This window comes from Mytilus edulis, chromosome 8, assembly GCF_963676685.1.
Source record: "Mytilus edulis chromosome 8, xbMytEdul2.2, whole genome shotgun sequence".
In the NCBI taxonomy this organism is placed as follows: domain Eukaryota; kingdom Metazoa; phylum Mollusca; class Bivalvia; order Mytilida; family Mytilidae; genus Mytilus; species Mytilus edulis.
In genome coordinates, this window is record NC_092351.1 from 1448967 (window position 1) to 1467111 (window position 18145).

General features: G+C 33.3%; 1 protein-coding gene across 1 annotated transcript in view; it reads right to left on the minus strand.

Annotated features, from left to right (window-relative positions):
• The window catches only part of LOC139486679 (ankyrin repeat and KH domain-containing protein mask-like), a 33503-nt gene extending 15747 nt beyond the window's left edge, over positions 1-17756 (minus strand). The window contains exons 1-3 of the mRNA XM_071271600.1: positions 11063-17756; positions 6854-7108; positions 4606-5121 (exon numbers count right to left, since the gene is read on the minus strand). Of these exons, the coding sequence (XP_071127701.1) occupies positions 4606-5121; positions 6854-7108; positions 11063-17756 (7465 nt within the window). The remainder of the gene's footprint in view (positions 1-4605; positions 5122-6853; positions 7109-11062) is intronic.
• Between the last annotated feature and the right edge of the window lie 389 nt (positions 17757-18145).

An 18145-nucleotide genomic window follows, 5' to 3' on the forward strand; every position in this document is an offset into this window, starting at 1 on the left:
GATTTTACTTTTTAAAAACAGAGTGTACTATTTACAAAAATAAAAGTTAAACTAGCGTTTCACTAATGTATTCAATGTTTGTGTCGCTGAAACTTGATGCTTACTATATTGGTGGGTTTCATTGATAATGCAAGCCTCTAACTTGACCTCTAAGTACCAGTCTTGTCATTTTTTCTGATTTTTTTTTCTGGACTCATTTTCTTCTGTTTGATTATAGGTTTATTGAAGGCCGTACTTTAACCTATAATGGTTTACTTTTTAAATTGTTTTTTGGATCGAGAGTTGTCTCATTGGCACTCACACCACATCTTCCTATATCTATTTATGCTGAATTGAAACATATATATATAGTAGGGTGCCCAATCAACAAATTTTATCGATTTGCCTTAACGGAATAACATACGGCTATATTTTATATCGTTGGAAAGAGGCGAACAAGCCTCTTCGAAATAGCGTTGTCGTCGTTGTCTGCCGTGGTCAAGTTTTTTTTTAATCAGGGTCAAAGGTCAAAGCAAAAAATCAAGAAAAATGCACAGTCACATTTAGATAGCTTGTTTCTCCTACACATATTTGTTTTGAGCAAAATAAAAACAAACAATTTATAGAAAAATATCTTTTGTATCTATATTAAGAACTTGTTTTATATTTTTATCGCCAAAAATGACTTTAGATTGACTTTTTTTCATATAGGGTGCAAATTTGAACTTTTCAAAAAGCTGTTAAATAACAGTGACCTTGACCTATTTCCATTTCTAAATTTGATTTTTTTGTATTCAATTCGGTACAAGTATCATCTAAAGATGTTTTTAAGATCTTAACTTTAATTATTTGTCCAAAAAATAATTGTGATTTTCACGTCTTTTGATAGTAAGGTGTTCGTCAATTTCTAGGAAAAAATCAACTTTCTGTTATTGGGTGTTAAAGAGTATACATAAATGATTTGTTTCGAAATTAACGTCGAATTTGGTTGAATATAAAGCTCTATGTATAGCTTTGCTTTAAAGAAGTACAAATTACTTCAAACAGAGACAAAGGGGGAGGGGTAAAAGTTTTGAAAACAAAACATGTGATTAGAAACAGGTAAAACACCCTATCCTACTTATACAGATGACCAAATGAGCAACAATTGGCTATAATGTTTATAAGTATTCCAAAAATATAATAAGGGAGAGGGTTATATACAGCACCGATGTATTTTACAAACAATTGCAAACACAATAGGCGTGAGAAACCAAAGGAACATTAAAAACTTATAAAATGAAGACAAGCAGACTTTAGTATGGCAAAAACACGAAAAAGAAATGCAAACAGAAAATTATGATCATGGCTAGTTTTACCTACACTACATTCTATGGTATCCTGTAGTTCCCTGACCAACGTCAAAGAACATATAGTAGGTTTGTTTTTTTATTATTATTTGTTTTAATACATATATTTCCCCACTAGATAGATTATTATTATATTTCCCACGATTTCAAAATTGAGTCGATGTTTTATCTATTATTTAGAAAATATGATGGACTGCGTTATTTCATTCGATAGCTAACAATGATTCATAAGATACTCATACAGAAAAATGAAATCTTTTACATCGTCATCTTCGTCGTCATCAATGTGTCTAACTACAACCACACAAGTATTTACATTTTGACATATGTCATTTGCCTGACATGGGCATACATCTATACATGATAGATTTTGTTCGAAGCAAATGAAACCCTTTGAAAACACAGAATTCCCCTTACAAGTAGAAACTAAATCTTGCAGCAATTCAGATGACATATGACCTTCGAGATAGAAAGGAACAATTCATTGTCCATTCTGAAGAGGAGAATGTTAAGATAGTTCTGCTACATGGGAAGACATCAAATTTACGTCTGGAGTGAAACTCTTATTACATATTGTTTAAAAGTAGATTCGCAAGTTTGACAAGGGAGAAATTTTAAATTGTAGCCAATTTTACGCTCAAACTGTTTAGCTTTTGATCTGCATCTATAGGTTCAGCGAAGTTACAATAAGAAAGGTTTGACAAATCGGTGAAATCATCTGGGCTGTCCCTCAAGACTAAAAAACAGTGCGCTTACTAATCCTAAACAGGGTCCAATACGTTGTATCGCATCATGTACATGTAACAGCGTGGTAGAAAGTTACAGATGACAAACCCGAGACTATTACACATTTTGTGGACAGGTATACAGTAGTGATCGTTTGTTTATGTAACTTATACGTGTTTCTCTTTTTTTTTTATATCGATTAGACAGTAGTTTTTCCCGTTTGAATGGTTTTATACTAGTAATTTTTGGGCCCTTTATAGCTTGTTGTTCGGTGTGAGCCAAGGCTCCGTGTTGAAGGCCGTACATTGACCTATAATGGTTAACTTTTTAAATTGTTATTTGGATGAAGAGTTGTCTCATTGACACCCACACCACATCTTCCTATATCTATATAGATGCGAAAATCTTATATACAAGTTATAATGTCTGTTTGAAACCATAGCTCCTGTATATGCTGCATGGAGTGGATGTAAGGAACGCATAAGATTATACCATCTATATCTTGTGACTTTCTTATTATCCTACCCTTGATTCCTTTCCTACCTATCTCTTTGTCTTCATGAAAAGCATGCATAATTACGTAAAATCATGCGAGTATCTACTACATCGGGCATACAACATAATGATTATTAAAACCTAAATACTCTTTCTGTGCTGATTTAGGGTCCTTGGAAGTGCTAACTAGAATATGACTCCATCGTGTATCATAGTAACTGTTGATCTATCATGATGCTAATTACAGACGAATAAGAACTTCATTCAGCTTTAAAAAAACTTTGTTGTGTCTGCTAGTGTACGATTTGTAGCAAGAATGATGCTACAACATTTTGTAATCATCAGTACGAAAATGGTCTAGGTCTGAAGCATCATGCAATAAACTCAAATCTTTCCGTGCTCCCGTATCCCCGATAAAGCTTTTGTTTGTGCTTATTCCTCGCTTATTAATAAGCAATTCAGTAGAAAAACACTGACATATAACACACTTATCCCATTGTTTTTCATGTCTAATTTGTGTCTGGATTGATGGACATAGTTTAACAGGACTGTAAATGTGTGCCAGATTCCGGGTCTGAAACGTGATCGAAGGATTTGATTTGTATATTACAATTATAACAAAACTATCTATGAAAAAAAAAATTAAAGGTATAAATCCCAACAAAAAATATTTCCAATTACAAAACAACGATCTTCAAACTAACTGGACTATTCCAAATATACAATTTGACCATACAACAAGCAAGAAATATAAATAAAATTAGTGACAATGGTCCTAGTTAATGACCTGGTAGTGTAAGCTACAAAACGATTAACGGCACGAGAAAAGGCGTGTTTGAAACAAGGCAGAATTATCACTAAATTTGTGTTTTAAATTGCTTTTTTCTTCTCACCGATTAACATTACACAGAAGATATTTGGCACACATATGAACCATGTGTTATTGATGTAATCAGAGTAAAAATCGCATGAAAGTAACATGTAATAAATTTTCTTTTGTTCAAAATGTGGTAAATTTCAGCTAAAAAAATAGCCTTACAAAAATCATGAAATACTTAAATAATATAAATCTTTTCAGCTTTCGTTATATGATAAATTTAATTTTTAAGCTAAAAGATAAGTATCATTTGAACAAATAACACAGAAAGCAATAATTTTATTTTTCGTGTTGAAGATGGTCTGTATGATGAGGTATCTGTGGGTACCCTAAGAAACCAGAAAATTTTGAAAAACGTGACCACGGCAGCATACGACGACATTCATGATTAAAAAATATAATGATTTTCCAATCGTTTGCATATAAATATAGCCGTATGTTATCCGTTAACTTAAACTCGTTAACTAGACGTCTTTTTCGATACTGGGCACCCTACTAATATAGATTTAAAAAAAAATCTTGCATGTTTTTTGGGGATATCAATCCAAGAAAGTGGAAAGATATCATGCTTACTGGAAGTGAAGCGGCCTAGTAATATCAGCAAACAGAAAGTAGATAAAAATTGTTGTGACTTCAGGGTGACGTCACTTTTTTTCTCGATTAAATCACAATTTCGCATTAGAAAATACATAATATGAACATGAATTGTTTTTTTCTATGTGACATTTTTTATTTTTTTATTTTCTAAGATGTTTTAGTTTAAAGCATCATCAATATGATGTTAATTTTTAAAGCTGTATATTTTATACACAAACTCGGACCTACAATAAAACATAGAAGTAATTGGCATCAAAAAAGTTTATAGGCATTTGAATTGTGCATTGAAATCAATGCCAAGCAAAGTTTTTTTTTATATATGTTTTTAAAATGCCATTTAGATATAAAAGAAGATGTGATATCATTGCCAATGAGACAACTATCCACAAGAGACCAAATGACACAGAAAGAAACGACTATAGGTCAACTGACATATTCAACAATGAGCAAAGCCCAAACCGCATTGTCAGCTATAAAGGCCCAAAAAAAATACAAATATGTATTGTTTTCAATGATTATACATTTTGATAGAAACGAAAAATATATTTTGTATAGTCATACATTTTTCACTGTTATACATACTTTCATTAGAAATATCTCCCGTATGATATTCCCTTAGTGGTTCATGAAAATCCCTACTACCGTCAAACATCACGATAAATGTACCTCCGTGCTGAACAAATAGCTGATGAGTCATATCATACGATCGTTGACCACCAAAGTCGACTAAATCTGAAGGGGCAACCTTGATTTTGTATTGACCACTCTTAATTTCTTTCAAAATGTCATCACGAACAGCGTAGGCGTCAATTTTGTTTATCTTAGGCAGACTAACTGATGTAGCTTTTTCAACGTCGGACGTCAATGTACTTTTAACTGGTAAATCTTTAGATTCTTCGACAAAAACATCGGATGAATGAGAAACTGTTAAACTGCAATCTGTGTCTTTCTTTATCGTCTGTTGATTTGACTTAGGAAAGTCAGTAGATGATGGCGCAATGTGCTTGTCCTGGTTGATATCAACACTTTGACGTATGACTGTCTCACGATTCGGCTTACCAATTACCACCTTTGTCAACACATTTTGATCTCTTACGCCTACAACAAAGACCTTTTTTATAACTTTATGAACAAACGTTGATACAGATTTAGAATATTTATTTGTGAAAATAATATGTAGAAATAGCAAAGATAAACAATATTTATACACGATGATCGGATATAGATAATTGATCACTGAAGTACGAAACACTTTAAATTTCTCTTATTCTTATGCTGTTTTCACATTTCCTTAGCGGTGGGAGAAAAAAATATACATCACTAGTGAAGTCTCTGTTCGCAGTAAATGATTGTTCTTAATCTAATTTTTAACTGTATTCTTGATTTCTTCTGAATTTCTATTGTGACGTCATAAAAAAAAAGCGACCATGTCTGATGACGTCTCATATAAAGGACTTTCTGAAAATATTTCAAAGAGAAGGATACAAATCATTCACCAAACAGATTCCATGACTATTACTGGTGTATTACTGTATTTCTCCACTCTCCACATTTAAATTGATAATTTTCTTTAAAAAGCTCGACAAGCCTCGCGCTTAAAATATTATAAATTTTACGGTCTCGAGTGGAAAAATGAATTAACACACTTGTTGCAGTTATTGAATCTAAACATGCTTGACAAAAAATAACCTCCATTGCAAAAATGTTCACTTGATGAAAAAAATAAATGATAAAAAACGTTTATAAAGGAGTATTATAAAGATGCATTCATAAGTCAGAAAGCAGCAGTTTTTAAACAAAGAATTTTGTTTATTCAAATTTTATCGGAAAACCGGCGAAACCTTTCCATCACGACGATCGAATCAGATGCTCACCAATTTTGTGAAATAGATTGAATCAATGGATATTATACGCCTTTGCTATCTAGAGCGCAGTTTTATGTTTATTACGAAGTCCGTTCGTCTATGCGATTGTATATCACAAAAATACTGATTTCCGAGGACAATTATAAACCGGAAGTCCCTAATTAACGCTTGGACTTTGCCATTGCCAGGTGTGGGGTTTTCTATTTTGTATTCTTTCAAATACAAAATAACAGATCATTTATTGAAATCAACATAGCTGTATCAATAATATAAAAAAACTGATCATGTCATCATGTTTATTTTTTTCATCACATTTTATCAAGTTGTATTGAACATAATTATCATACTTGACTTTTTATACTAATGTATGCAATGTATATGTTTGCATTTTGTTTGAGTCATCATGATGAGGGCCTCAGGGAAGATTAGTTATATAGCTAACTGTGTAACCCTCTTAAAATAAAGTATTGTTGTTGTTTTTGTTGTTGCTATCCGGAATTCATCCATATATCGTTTGTTTATACGATTGTTCATGTATATGCAACTCCTTCTAAACAATTACTAATAAATAGATTTGGTGTTTTTACTGTCTCCTGGTTGGTTAAAAGTATTACTTTTATTTTCAATGTTGTCAATTTTTATGGCGACACGCTCACTCTGACGTCGTGTATTCATACGCCAACATTTGTGTACGTTGCTATTGTTACTATAAATAATATAAAAAGTTTTTTGCGCCTTATTTTTGATAGAAATTTATTGATAATGAACGGCAATAATTTATTTTGATTTACTGAACCATAAAATTAGTTTTTGATTCTTCGCGGAGTATTTATTGTAAAGAGTCAATAATTAATTTTATGGTTAAATAAATTCGAAAATAAATAATAGCCATTCATTAAGTATACGAATATGCTATTCATATTTAAAAACAGATTTAATCTTTATCATTTTTTAGACTTCATTACCTCCTGTTAAAGGAACCATCTCATGAGTTTCCAAGTTAATACCGTTACGCCCAAAGTGTATGACCAATCCATCTGTCGATTTCCAAGTAAGTGGTATTGTACTACCAATAAGAACACTTGCTAGGGTTGACTTTCCACATGCGCAACTTCCACAAAGGAAAACTCTATTTTCAAATGATTCATATGTTCCAGTAGAAAGCAGTTTGTTAAAATCCTCAGAACTACCAGCAAAAGGTAGTAAATACTCAGGATTTTCTAAAATGAATGTTAGAATCATAATTAGTGTTAACGTTGTGTATATTAAAAATGTAAAAATTCTCCTTAAAATCGAGTCGAGATTTAATTGTGATTTACTCAAATATTTTTATTTACAAAAATGTCTAGGAATTTGCGATGATTGAAAAAAATGCAACATCAATTCTTATTGTTTACACAAGATAAACTATATTGTTTTTTGTTTATGTAGGAAATGATATCAAAGTAACGCGAAGTTTACAAAGTTTTACTAAGAGGTCGAATTGGGAATTATCAGTTATTGTTTTTTGTATAGTGCATATGTAAATTTTCGTAACATAAGGTACATTGTATTTGCATACATTGTACAAGGTGCGATGCAACCAAGACTTCTGCCTTCTATAACATAAAGGTATATAAAAAAAGTCTACGACGTCGCCGCCGCCGACGGATTGTAATCATTATGTCACGTATTCTGCAACTTGTCGCAGAAGAATAGATATATGTTCAGGGAATTTTACAAAGAAAGTGTTGATAATACACAAGTAGGTGTTGAAATATGTGTTCTTATTCCAAACCATAACCAGGTTTAGGCATTTAATAAATTGCGTGGGATTAAGAATGATCAGTATTTGATGAACATTAACGTAATTTACCATAACATTTCACATTAATGTTTATTGTCATCGCTCTTTGGTTATTGGGTTTGTATATTAAACACAACTTCTATATTTAGACGTACGTAAAATTCTTCTTGTTTCCTTTTTCCATTTATTTCAAATCTATTTCAAATTAGCGTATACCTTAATAGATGGATTTTTTACTTATATTTGGATACAATGTGTTTGCATATCACAGAGGTATATCTAAATTCATTACACCTTATATAGGAAGGCCAGATTTTGATTGTTTGATAGATAGTGCAGTTTTTCGCGTATTCTTACATTGTTTACTTATTTAAAACGAATCCACTGGTTTTTCACCACTATCGGAGAATACGACTCAAATTCCCCTCTAGTCGTGGTATTTGTAACTTTGGATATTCCTATTTTATTCTCGCGAGACTCTTTCTGTCAAAATATTGATAAACCACAATTACTTTTACGCATAGATCATGTAGATGTTACATAAAGACAGCGCTTACCCGTACAGGCACATGTAAAATTCCCTCGGTTCTTTGAGAGCATTTTAGTATCATCAAAGCACGCATTATCATTATCATGTCTATCAATAACATATAATAAAAGATGTATGTAAAGAGAGTTTCAATCAAAATCTATTCGGTGTAATAAAACAGAAATATCATGTTACGGAGGAATTTTTACGAAATATACCAGTCTTGGGACCAAATTTCCCTAGCCTAATGGCATGATATATCTGTTTAATATACAGTTGACAACTTTGCCAATCTTCAGGGAAAAAAAGTTTCCCCCAACTTATTCGTCAATATGGTGTGCTGCTTTTAAAGAGTAAACCGGATTATGAGTTTTTTGGAACTTTTTCTACTAAAAGAATAAAGTTGATGAGTGTGAAATAACACATTATCAGATTGTAAAATTTTCCGAATATTAAAAACCCCGATACTTTGATTAGCAGTTTGTTCAGGGGTAACCATTTGTGTGCTATAAATGGTAATATTTGTTAGATCGTTGTCGGACTTACTGATAACTCAATTAATCTTAAAATGTTAAAATGAATAATCTGTGCCATATATGGGTGTCATTTAAAATAATCTAGCAAGAAAAACACTTTGATAAAATGTGTTAGATAAGAAAGCTTTGCAAGTGAAAAGAGAGCATCTCGCGGAGTGATACATAAACCCTTCAAGGATGCGAATTTAAGAGTATCAACAATGGAGTTACGAACGGATTGAGCAACGGACAGGCAGGATGATTAAACGCGGCATTGTGCTCTTATTTCTCTTCAAAGAAATGTTTAGGAAAGACAATTCCATTGAAAAATAATGAGAAATGGAAAAATTCGAATAACAAATGGGAAACTCGTGTGTTTTGTTTATAAGGTACAGTCCAACTGTGAAATTAATTTAATTTTAGTCAAAATGAGAGCCAGATATGTTTTCATCTTAAGACCTCCAGCAACCACCCCTCCCTTTTCCTAATATCTAATCGTCTATGTCTAGTACATGAATGCTATTCTTAAATTAAATCTATGGAGTTTAAAAAGAAAAGAATATGATTTATATTCGCTTCAGCTGTTACAAAAAGTGAATAATAATTCGCCTTTACCTGACGATGTGGTTATTTTTTTTGTCAAAATAAGACAAAAACACCGCTGATGAATTATTTGTTTTCGAGTGACTAATTTGACCTCATTGAATCCTAACTCATATGAAATTCATTTCAACCCATTTGCTCGATATTGGTTACACATGCATTAGTTGTGATGATCTATTCAAAGGAAATAAATGTAAACACTGAAAGTGAATCGAAGGAGAACCATTCCGCTGATTGATTCAATCCACATACAAATCAAATATATCTTACATGAAAAAAATAGATAACTTAGTTTTTAATTCATTACATGAAATTGAACAGACATAGAGAAGTCAAACTGCACAAGTTCTTTATCTGTTTGTATTGATATTTTCGTTTATATGACCGTCGGCAGTCTTTGGATGTCAGCTCGATAGTTAATTAGATGCAGTCAAGATAAAACTACACAAGAAATGTTCAATATATCATCGAAAACATGCATTATTTAACTGTTTATGTTAGACGTATTGTTTATGTTATTTATAAATTAAAATGAGAATTTGAGCCAAATCAGTGAAAATAAATTGACAGATTATGCCTCTTAAAACTATCATTTTATCTATCCGATTAAATGTTAAAACCGGTAATGGGAGATACAAAATGTAACCATATACACATATATAGTCTTATAATTGTAAGCTTAAGGATGTACTTAGGTGAGGTTCTGGAATTCGTGTCAAATGTTCGGACTCCTTCGTGTTTTTCCATTCAATACAATGTAAAATGTTTTGTCCCATAAGGTTATACCCATTGAGTTTTTTCATAAAAGACTAAATACCTCATAAAAGGTCATTTACTAAACGTTAAGAAGATTCTTAATTTTCTTTCTTTTGATTTGAGACCCAAACAATACCGATGCAAATATAAGGTAAAAGTCCAAATCAGCCTTTTCCCGCAATATTTTAAATCTCAAATATCATAAAAGGAGCTCCACGAGCTATCAATAACTTATGTTGATCCTAAACTAATGCTCTATCGGCTTATAGTATCAATTTTAGATTCTTGATTAATTAAATTTCACGTAAGTACATTCTTAATTAAGTTACTTGCATTTACGGACGTTGGTTCGTTTGAATCTTGCAAATACTGAAACGTTATTAATCTATTGAATTTCTTTCATGAATAATTAATATATTATTATGACAGTCATTTCAAAAAACTATATCATCAGTATACCAAATGCAAACACAATACCAATATCATGACAGTCATTTCAAAACAGGAAGCCAACGAATAAGTTTGTCAATCTTGATTTTTTCTAAAACGGAAAGGTATATATAATTTAACGAAACAAAAATATACTTCTACAATATTGTGATTTTATTTTGGAATAAAATTGCAATTTTTACCGCAATTTGGACACTGATAATAAATTTTGTAAAATTCGTATATACACGTAATCTAATTTCAATAAGTCAGAATGCTGAGTTTCATCAAGAAGTCATTTGTAGTATGCATCAGTATTTCTAATGAAAGATTATACTCTGGAAAACTATCGGATATTATAAGATTATAAATTAGAATGTGTTCTTTTTGTTTTAATTTGAAACAAATAAGATGCTTCTGTAAATATTTTTCCAAATTTGCTAATTTCATAACCAATATACCAAATAAAAACACAATTATAATGATATCAAAACAGAAGTTTTTATTAGTACATGTATTTTGAAATAGTTCAGATAAGCTGATATTTGCAACATACCTGCCACATTCGATTCTTGTGTTTGTATATCAAGGCCTTTCTCCATAACCATATCTTCGTTTTCAGAACCCTTCGTAAGTGATGGTTTTCTTTCATCGCTAGGTTTGAGTTCATTGGAAAGTTTATCTAAAAGTAAGTTAACTATATCGTTGTTACCACCTGTCGAGGCCAATACAAGTGCGGTTTCTCCATTTTTGTTGGATGTGTTAATGTCAGCACCTATCTCAATAAGACGGGCTACTATCGGTAGACGTCCTCGACGACAAGTTTTCATAAGAGGTGTCATTCCAAGATAGTCAGGTTTATTTATATCACAACCTTTATCTATCAGTAAGTTTACTATATCAATGTTACCGTATGAACAGGACAATGACAATGGCGTGTCTCCATACACGTCGGTAATGTTAATGTCAGCACCTCTCTCAATAAGACGGACTACTATCGGCAGATGTCCGCGAAAACAAGCTTCCATTAGAGGTGTCACTCCATTATTGTTAGGTTTATTTATATCACAACCTTTATCTATCAGTAAGTTTACTATATCAATATTACCATTATAACAGGACAATGACAATGGCGTGTCTCCATTCTTGTTGGTAATGTTAATGTCAGCACCTTTCTCAATAAGACGAGCTACTATCGGCAGATGTCCGCCACGACAAGCATCCATTAGAGGTGTATTTCCAGCATTGTTTGGTTTATTTATATCACAACCTTTATCTATCAGTAAGTTTACTATATCAATGTTACCATTCACACAGGCCCATGACAATGGGGTGTTTCCTTTCTTGTCGGTAGTGTTAATGTCAGCACCTTTCTCAATAAGACGGACTACTATCGGTAGATGTCCATAAAAACAAGCATTCATTAGAGGTTTCATTCCAGCATTGTTAGGTTTATGTATATCACAACCTTTATCTATTAGTAAGTTTACTATATCAATGTTACCATTCATACAGGCCCATGACAATGGGGTGAATCCTTTCTTGTCGGTAGTGTTAATGTCAGCACCTTTCTCAATAAGACGAGCTACTATCGGTAGATGTCCTCGACGATAAGCATACAGTAGAGGTGTCATTCCACCGTTGTTAGGTTTATTTATATCACAACCATTATCTATCAGTAAGTATACTATATTAATGTAACCATTATCAAATGACAATGACAATGGAGTGTTTCCTTTCTTGTCGGTAGTGTTAATGTCAGCACCCATCTCAATAAGACGGGCAACTATCGGTAGATGTCCTTCACGACAAGCTTCAATTAGAGGTGTTATTCCATTATTGTCAGGTTTATTTATATCACAACCATTATCTATCAGTAAGTTTACTATATCAATGTTACCTTTACCACAGGACAATGACAATGGTGTGTTTCCATTCTTGTCAGTAGTGTTAATGTCAGCTCCTCTCTCAATAAGACGGGCAACTATCGGTTGATGTCCTTCACGACAAGCCTTCATAAGAGGTGTCATTCCATTATTGTTAGGTTTATTTATATCACAACCTTTATCTATCAGTAAGTTTTCTATATCAATGTAACCATTATCAAATGACAATGACAATGGTGTGTCTCCATCCTCGTTGGTAATGTTAATGTCAGCACCTATCTCAATAAGACGGACTACTATCGGTAGATGTCCATTAAGACAAGCTTTCATCAAAGGTGCCATTCCAGCATTGTTAGGTTTATGTATATCACAACCTTTATCTATCAGTAAGTTTATTATATCAATGTAACCATTATCAAATGACAATGACAATGGGGTGTTTCCTTTCTTGTCGGTAGTGTTAATTTCAGCACCTTTCTCAATAAGACGAGCTACTATCGGTAGATGTCGTCGATAACAAGCATTCATTAAAGGTGTCATTCCATGCTTGTTAGGTTTATGTATATCACAACCTTTATCTATCAGTAAGTTTACTATATCAATGTAACCTTTATCAAATGACCATGACAATGGCGTGTCTCCATCCTTGTTGGTAATGTTAATGTCAGCACCTATCTCAATAAGACGAGCTACTATCGGTAGATGTCCATTAAAACAAGCTTTCATTAGAGGTGTCGTTCCATAATTGTTAGGTTTATTTATATCACAACCTTTATCTATCAGTAAGTTAACTATATCAATGTTACCATTCATACAGGCCCATGACAATGGGGTGTTTCCTTTCTTGTCGGTAGTGTTAATGTCAGCACCTTTCTCAATAAGACGGACTACTATCGGTAGATGTCCTCGACCACAAGCTTTCATTAGAGGTGTCACTCCATCATTGTCTGGTTTATTTATATCACAACCTTTATCTATCAGTAAGTTAACTATATCATTGTAACCTTTATCAAATGACCATGACAATGGCGTGTCTCCATCCTTGTTGGTAATGTTAATGTCAGCACCTATCTCAATAAGACGAGCTACTATCGGTAGATGTCCATTAAAACAAGCTTTCATTAGAGGTGTCGTTCCATAATTGTTAGGTTTATCTATATCACAACCATTATCTATCAGTAAGTTTACTATATCAATGTGATCATTATCAAATGACCATGACAATGGCGTGTTTCCTTTCTTGTCGGTAGTGTTAATGTCAGCACCTATCTCAATAAGACGAGCTACTATCGGTAGATGTCCTTCACGACAAGCTTCAATTAGAGGTGTTATTCCATTATTGTCAGGTTTATTTATATCACAACCATTATCTATCAGTAAGTTTACTATATTAATGTTACCATCATTACAGGACAATGACAATGAAGTGTTTCCATCCTTGTTGGTAGTGTTAATGTCAGCACCTATCTCAATAAGACGAGCAACTATCGGTTGATGTCCTTCACGACAAGCCTTCATTAGAGGTGTCATTCCACCGTGTTTAGGTTGATGTATATCACAACCTTTATCTATCAGTAAGTTTACTATATCAATGTAACCATTATACAATGACAATGACAATGGTGTGTCTCCAAAATTGTCGGTAGTGTTGATGTCAGCACCTATCTCAATAAGACGAGCTACTATCGGTAGATGTCCTCGATAACAAGCATTCATTAAAGGTGTCGTTCCATAATTGTTAGGTTTATGTATATCACAACCTTTATCTATCAGTAAGTTTACTATATCAATGTAACCATGCATACAGGCCGATGACAATATCGTGTGTCCATCCTTGTTGGTAATGTTAATGTCAGCACCTATCTCAATAAGACGAGCTACTATCGGTAGATGTCCATTAAAACAAGCTTTCATAAGAGGTGTCATTCCATTATTGTTAGGTTTATTTATATCACAACCTTTATCTATCAGTAAGTTTACTATATCAATGTTACCATTCATACAGGCCCATGACAATGGGGTGTTTCCTTTCTTGTCGGTAGTGTTAATGTCAGCACCTTTCTCAATAAGACGGACTACTATCGGTAGATGTCCTTGATAACAAGCTTTCATTAGAGGTGTCACTCCATCATTGCCAGGTTTATTTATATCACAACCTTTATCTATCAGTAAGTTTACTATATCAATGTAACCTTCATCAAATGACAATGACAATGGCGTGTCTCCATCCTTGTTGGTACTGTTAATGTCAGCACCTCTTTCAATAAGACGAGCTACTATCGGTACATGTCTATAATGACAAGCTTTCATTAGAGGTGTCATTCCATCATTGTAAGGTTTATTTATATCACAACCTTTATCTATCAGTAAGTTTATTATATCAATGTAACCTTTATCAAATGACAATGACAATGGAGTGTTTCCTGTCTTGTTGGTAGTGTTAATGTCAGCACCTTTCTCAATAAGACGGGCTACTATTGGTACACCTCTATAATGACAAGCTTTCATTAGAGGTGTCATTCCATCATTGTTAGGTTTATTTATATCACAACCTTTATCTATCAGTAAGTTTACTATATCAATGTTACCATTGATACAGGCCCATGACAATGGGGTGTTTCCTTTCTTGTCGGTAGTGTTAATGTCAGCACCTTTCTCAATAAGACGGACTACTATCGGTAGATATTCTCGACAAGCATTCATTAAGGGTGTCATTCCATGATGGCCAGGTTTATGTATATCACAACCTTTATCTATCAGTAAGTTTATTATATCAATGTAACCATAATCAAATGACAATGACAATGGTGTGTCTCCAAAATTGTCGGTAGTGTTGATGTCAGCACCTTTCTCAATAAGACGAGCTACTATCGGTAGATGTCCGCGATAACAAGCATTCATTAAAGGTGTCGTTCCATAATTGTAAGGTTTATGTATATCACAACCTTTATCTATCAGTAAGTTTACTATATCAATGTAACCATGCATACAGGCCGATGACAATATCGTGTGTCCATCCTTGTTGGTAATGTTAATGTCAGCACCTATCTCAATAAGACGAGCTACTATCGGTAGATGTCCATTAAAACAAGCTTTCATAAGAGGTGTCATTCCATTATTGTTAGGTTTATTTATATCACAACCTTTATCTATCAGTAAGTTTACTATATCAATGTTACCATTCATACAGGCCCATGACAATGGTGTGTCTCCATCCTCGTTGGTAATGTTAATGTCAGCACCTATCTCAATAAGACGGACTACTATCGGTAGATGTCCATTAAGACAAGCTTTCATCAAAGGTGCCATTCCAGCATTGTTAGGTTTATGTATATCACAACCTTTATCTATCAGTAAGTTTATTATATCAATGTAACCATTATCAAATGACAATGACAATGGGGTGTTTCCTTTCTTGTCGGTAGTGTTAATGTCAGCACCTTTCTCAATAAGACGAGCTACTATCGGTAGATGTCGTCGATAACAAGCATTCATTAAAGGTGTCATTCCATGCTTGTTAGGTTTATGTATATCACAACCTTTATCTATCAGTAAGTTTACTATATCAATGTAACCTTTATCAAATGACCATGACAATGGCGTGTCTCCATCCTTGTTGGTAATGTTAATGTCAGCACCTATCTCAATAAGACGAGCTACTATCGGTAGATGTCCATTAAAACAAGCTTTCATTAGAGGTGTCGTTCCATAATTGTTAGGTTTATTTATATCACAACCTTTATCTATCAGTAAGTTAACTATATCAATGTTACCATTCATACAGGCCCATGACAATGGGGTGTTTCCTTTCTTGTCGGTAGTGTTAATGTCAGCACCTCTTTCAATAAGACGAGCTACTATCGGTACATGTCTATAATGACAAGCTTTCATTAGAGGTGTCGTTCCATAATTGTTAGGTTTATCTATATCACAACCTTTATCTATCAGTAAGTTTACTATATCAATGTAACCTTTATCAAATGACAATGACAATGGCGTGTCTCCATCCTTGTTGGTACTGTTAATGTCAGCACCTCTTTCAATAAGACGAGCTACTATCGGTAGATGTCCTCGACCACAAGCTTTCATTAGAGGTGTCATTCCATCATTGCCAGGTTTATTTATATCACAACCTTTATCTATCAGTAAGTTTACTATATCAATGTAACCTTTATCAAATGACAATGACAATGGCGTGTCTCCATCCTTGTTGGTACTGTTAATGTCAGCACCTCTTTCAATAAGACGAGCTACTATCGGTACATGTCTATAATGACAAGCTTTCATTAGAGGTGTCGTTCCATAATTGTTAGGTTTATCTATATCACAACCTTTATCTATCAGTAAGTTTATTATATCAATGTAACCTTTATCAAATGACAATGACAATGGAGTGTTTCCTGTCTTGTTGGTAGTGTTAATGTCAGCACCTTTCTCAATAAGACGGGCTACTATTGGTACATGTCTATAATGACAAGCTTCCATTAGAGGTGTCATTCCATCATTGTTAGGTTTATTTATATCACAACCTTTATCTATCAGTAAGTTTACTATATCAATGTTACCATTCATACAGGCCCATGACAATGGGGTGTTTCCTTTCTTGTCGGTAGTGTTAATGTCAGCACCTTTCTCAATAAAACGGACTACTATCGGTAGATGTCCTCGACCACAAGCATTCATTAGAGGTGTCATTCCATTATTGCCAGGTTTATGTATATCACAACCTTTATCTATCAGTAAGTTTATTATATCAATGTAACCATTATCAAATGACAATGACAATGGAGTGTTTCCATACTTGTCGGTAATGTTAATGTCAGCACCTATCTCAATAAGACGGGCAACTATCGGTAGATGTCCTCGATAACAAGCTTTCATTAGAGGTGTCATTCCATCATTGCCAGGTTTATTTATATCACAACCTTTATCTATCAGTAAGTTTATTATATCAATGTAACCATTATCAAATGACAATGACAATGGCGTGTCTCCATCCTTGTCGGTAGTGTTAATGTCAGCACCTTTCTCAATAAGACGGGCAACTATCGGTAGATGTCCATTAAGACAAGCTTTCATTAGAGGTGTCATTCCAGCATTGCTAGTTTTATTTATATCACAACCATTATCTATCAGTAAGTTTGCTATATCCATGTAACCATACCTACAGGACAATGACAATGTTGTGTTTCCATCCTTGTCGGTAATGTTAATGTCAGCACCTATCTCAATAAGACGAGCTACTATTGGTAGATGTCCTTTATGACAAGCACACATTAGAGGTGTCACTCCATTATTGTTAGGTTTATTTATATCACAACCTTTATCTATCAGTAAGTTTACTATATCAATGTAATTATACATACAGGACAATGACAATGTCGTGTTTCCATTCTTGTCGGTAGTGTTAATGTCAGCACCTTTCTCAATAAGACTGTTAACTTTTGAGAAATCTCCTTCGAAACAAGCTCTCAGTAAACTGTTTTTTTCAATAGTATTATGTTTACGAATAACGTTTATATCAGATTCTGACAACGACGAGCTATCCTTTGTTGTAGGAAAAGCTTCGCCAATTCCTGCAAGAAAAAAAACATTTTCAGAATTGTTGTTTTAGATAAAACGATAGGCTTTCAGTATTTTTTAATCATTTAGAATGATGCATTTTAAGCTAGCTATTTTTTCTATGCTACAAACGTTACTATTCTGCTTAATTCCGTACCTACATGGTATCTTACATTTAAACACAATAATTG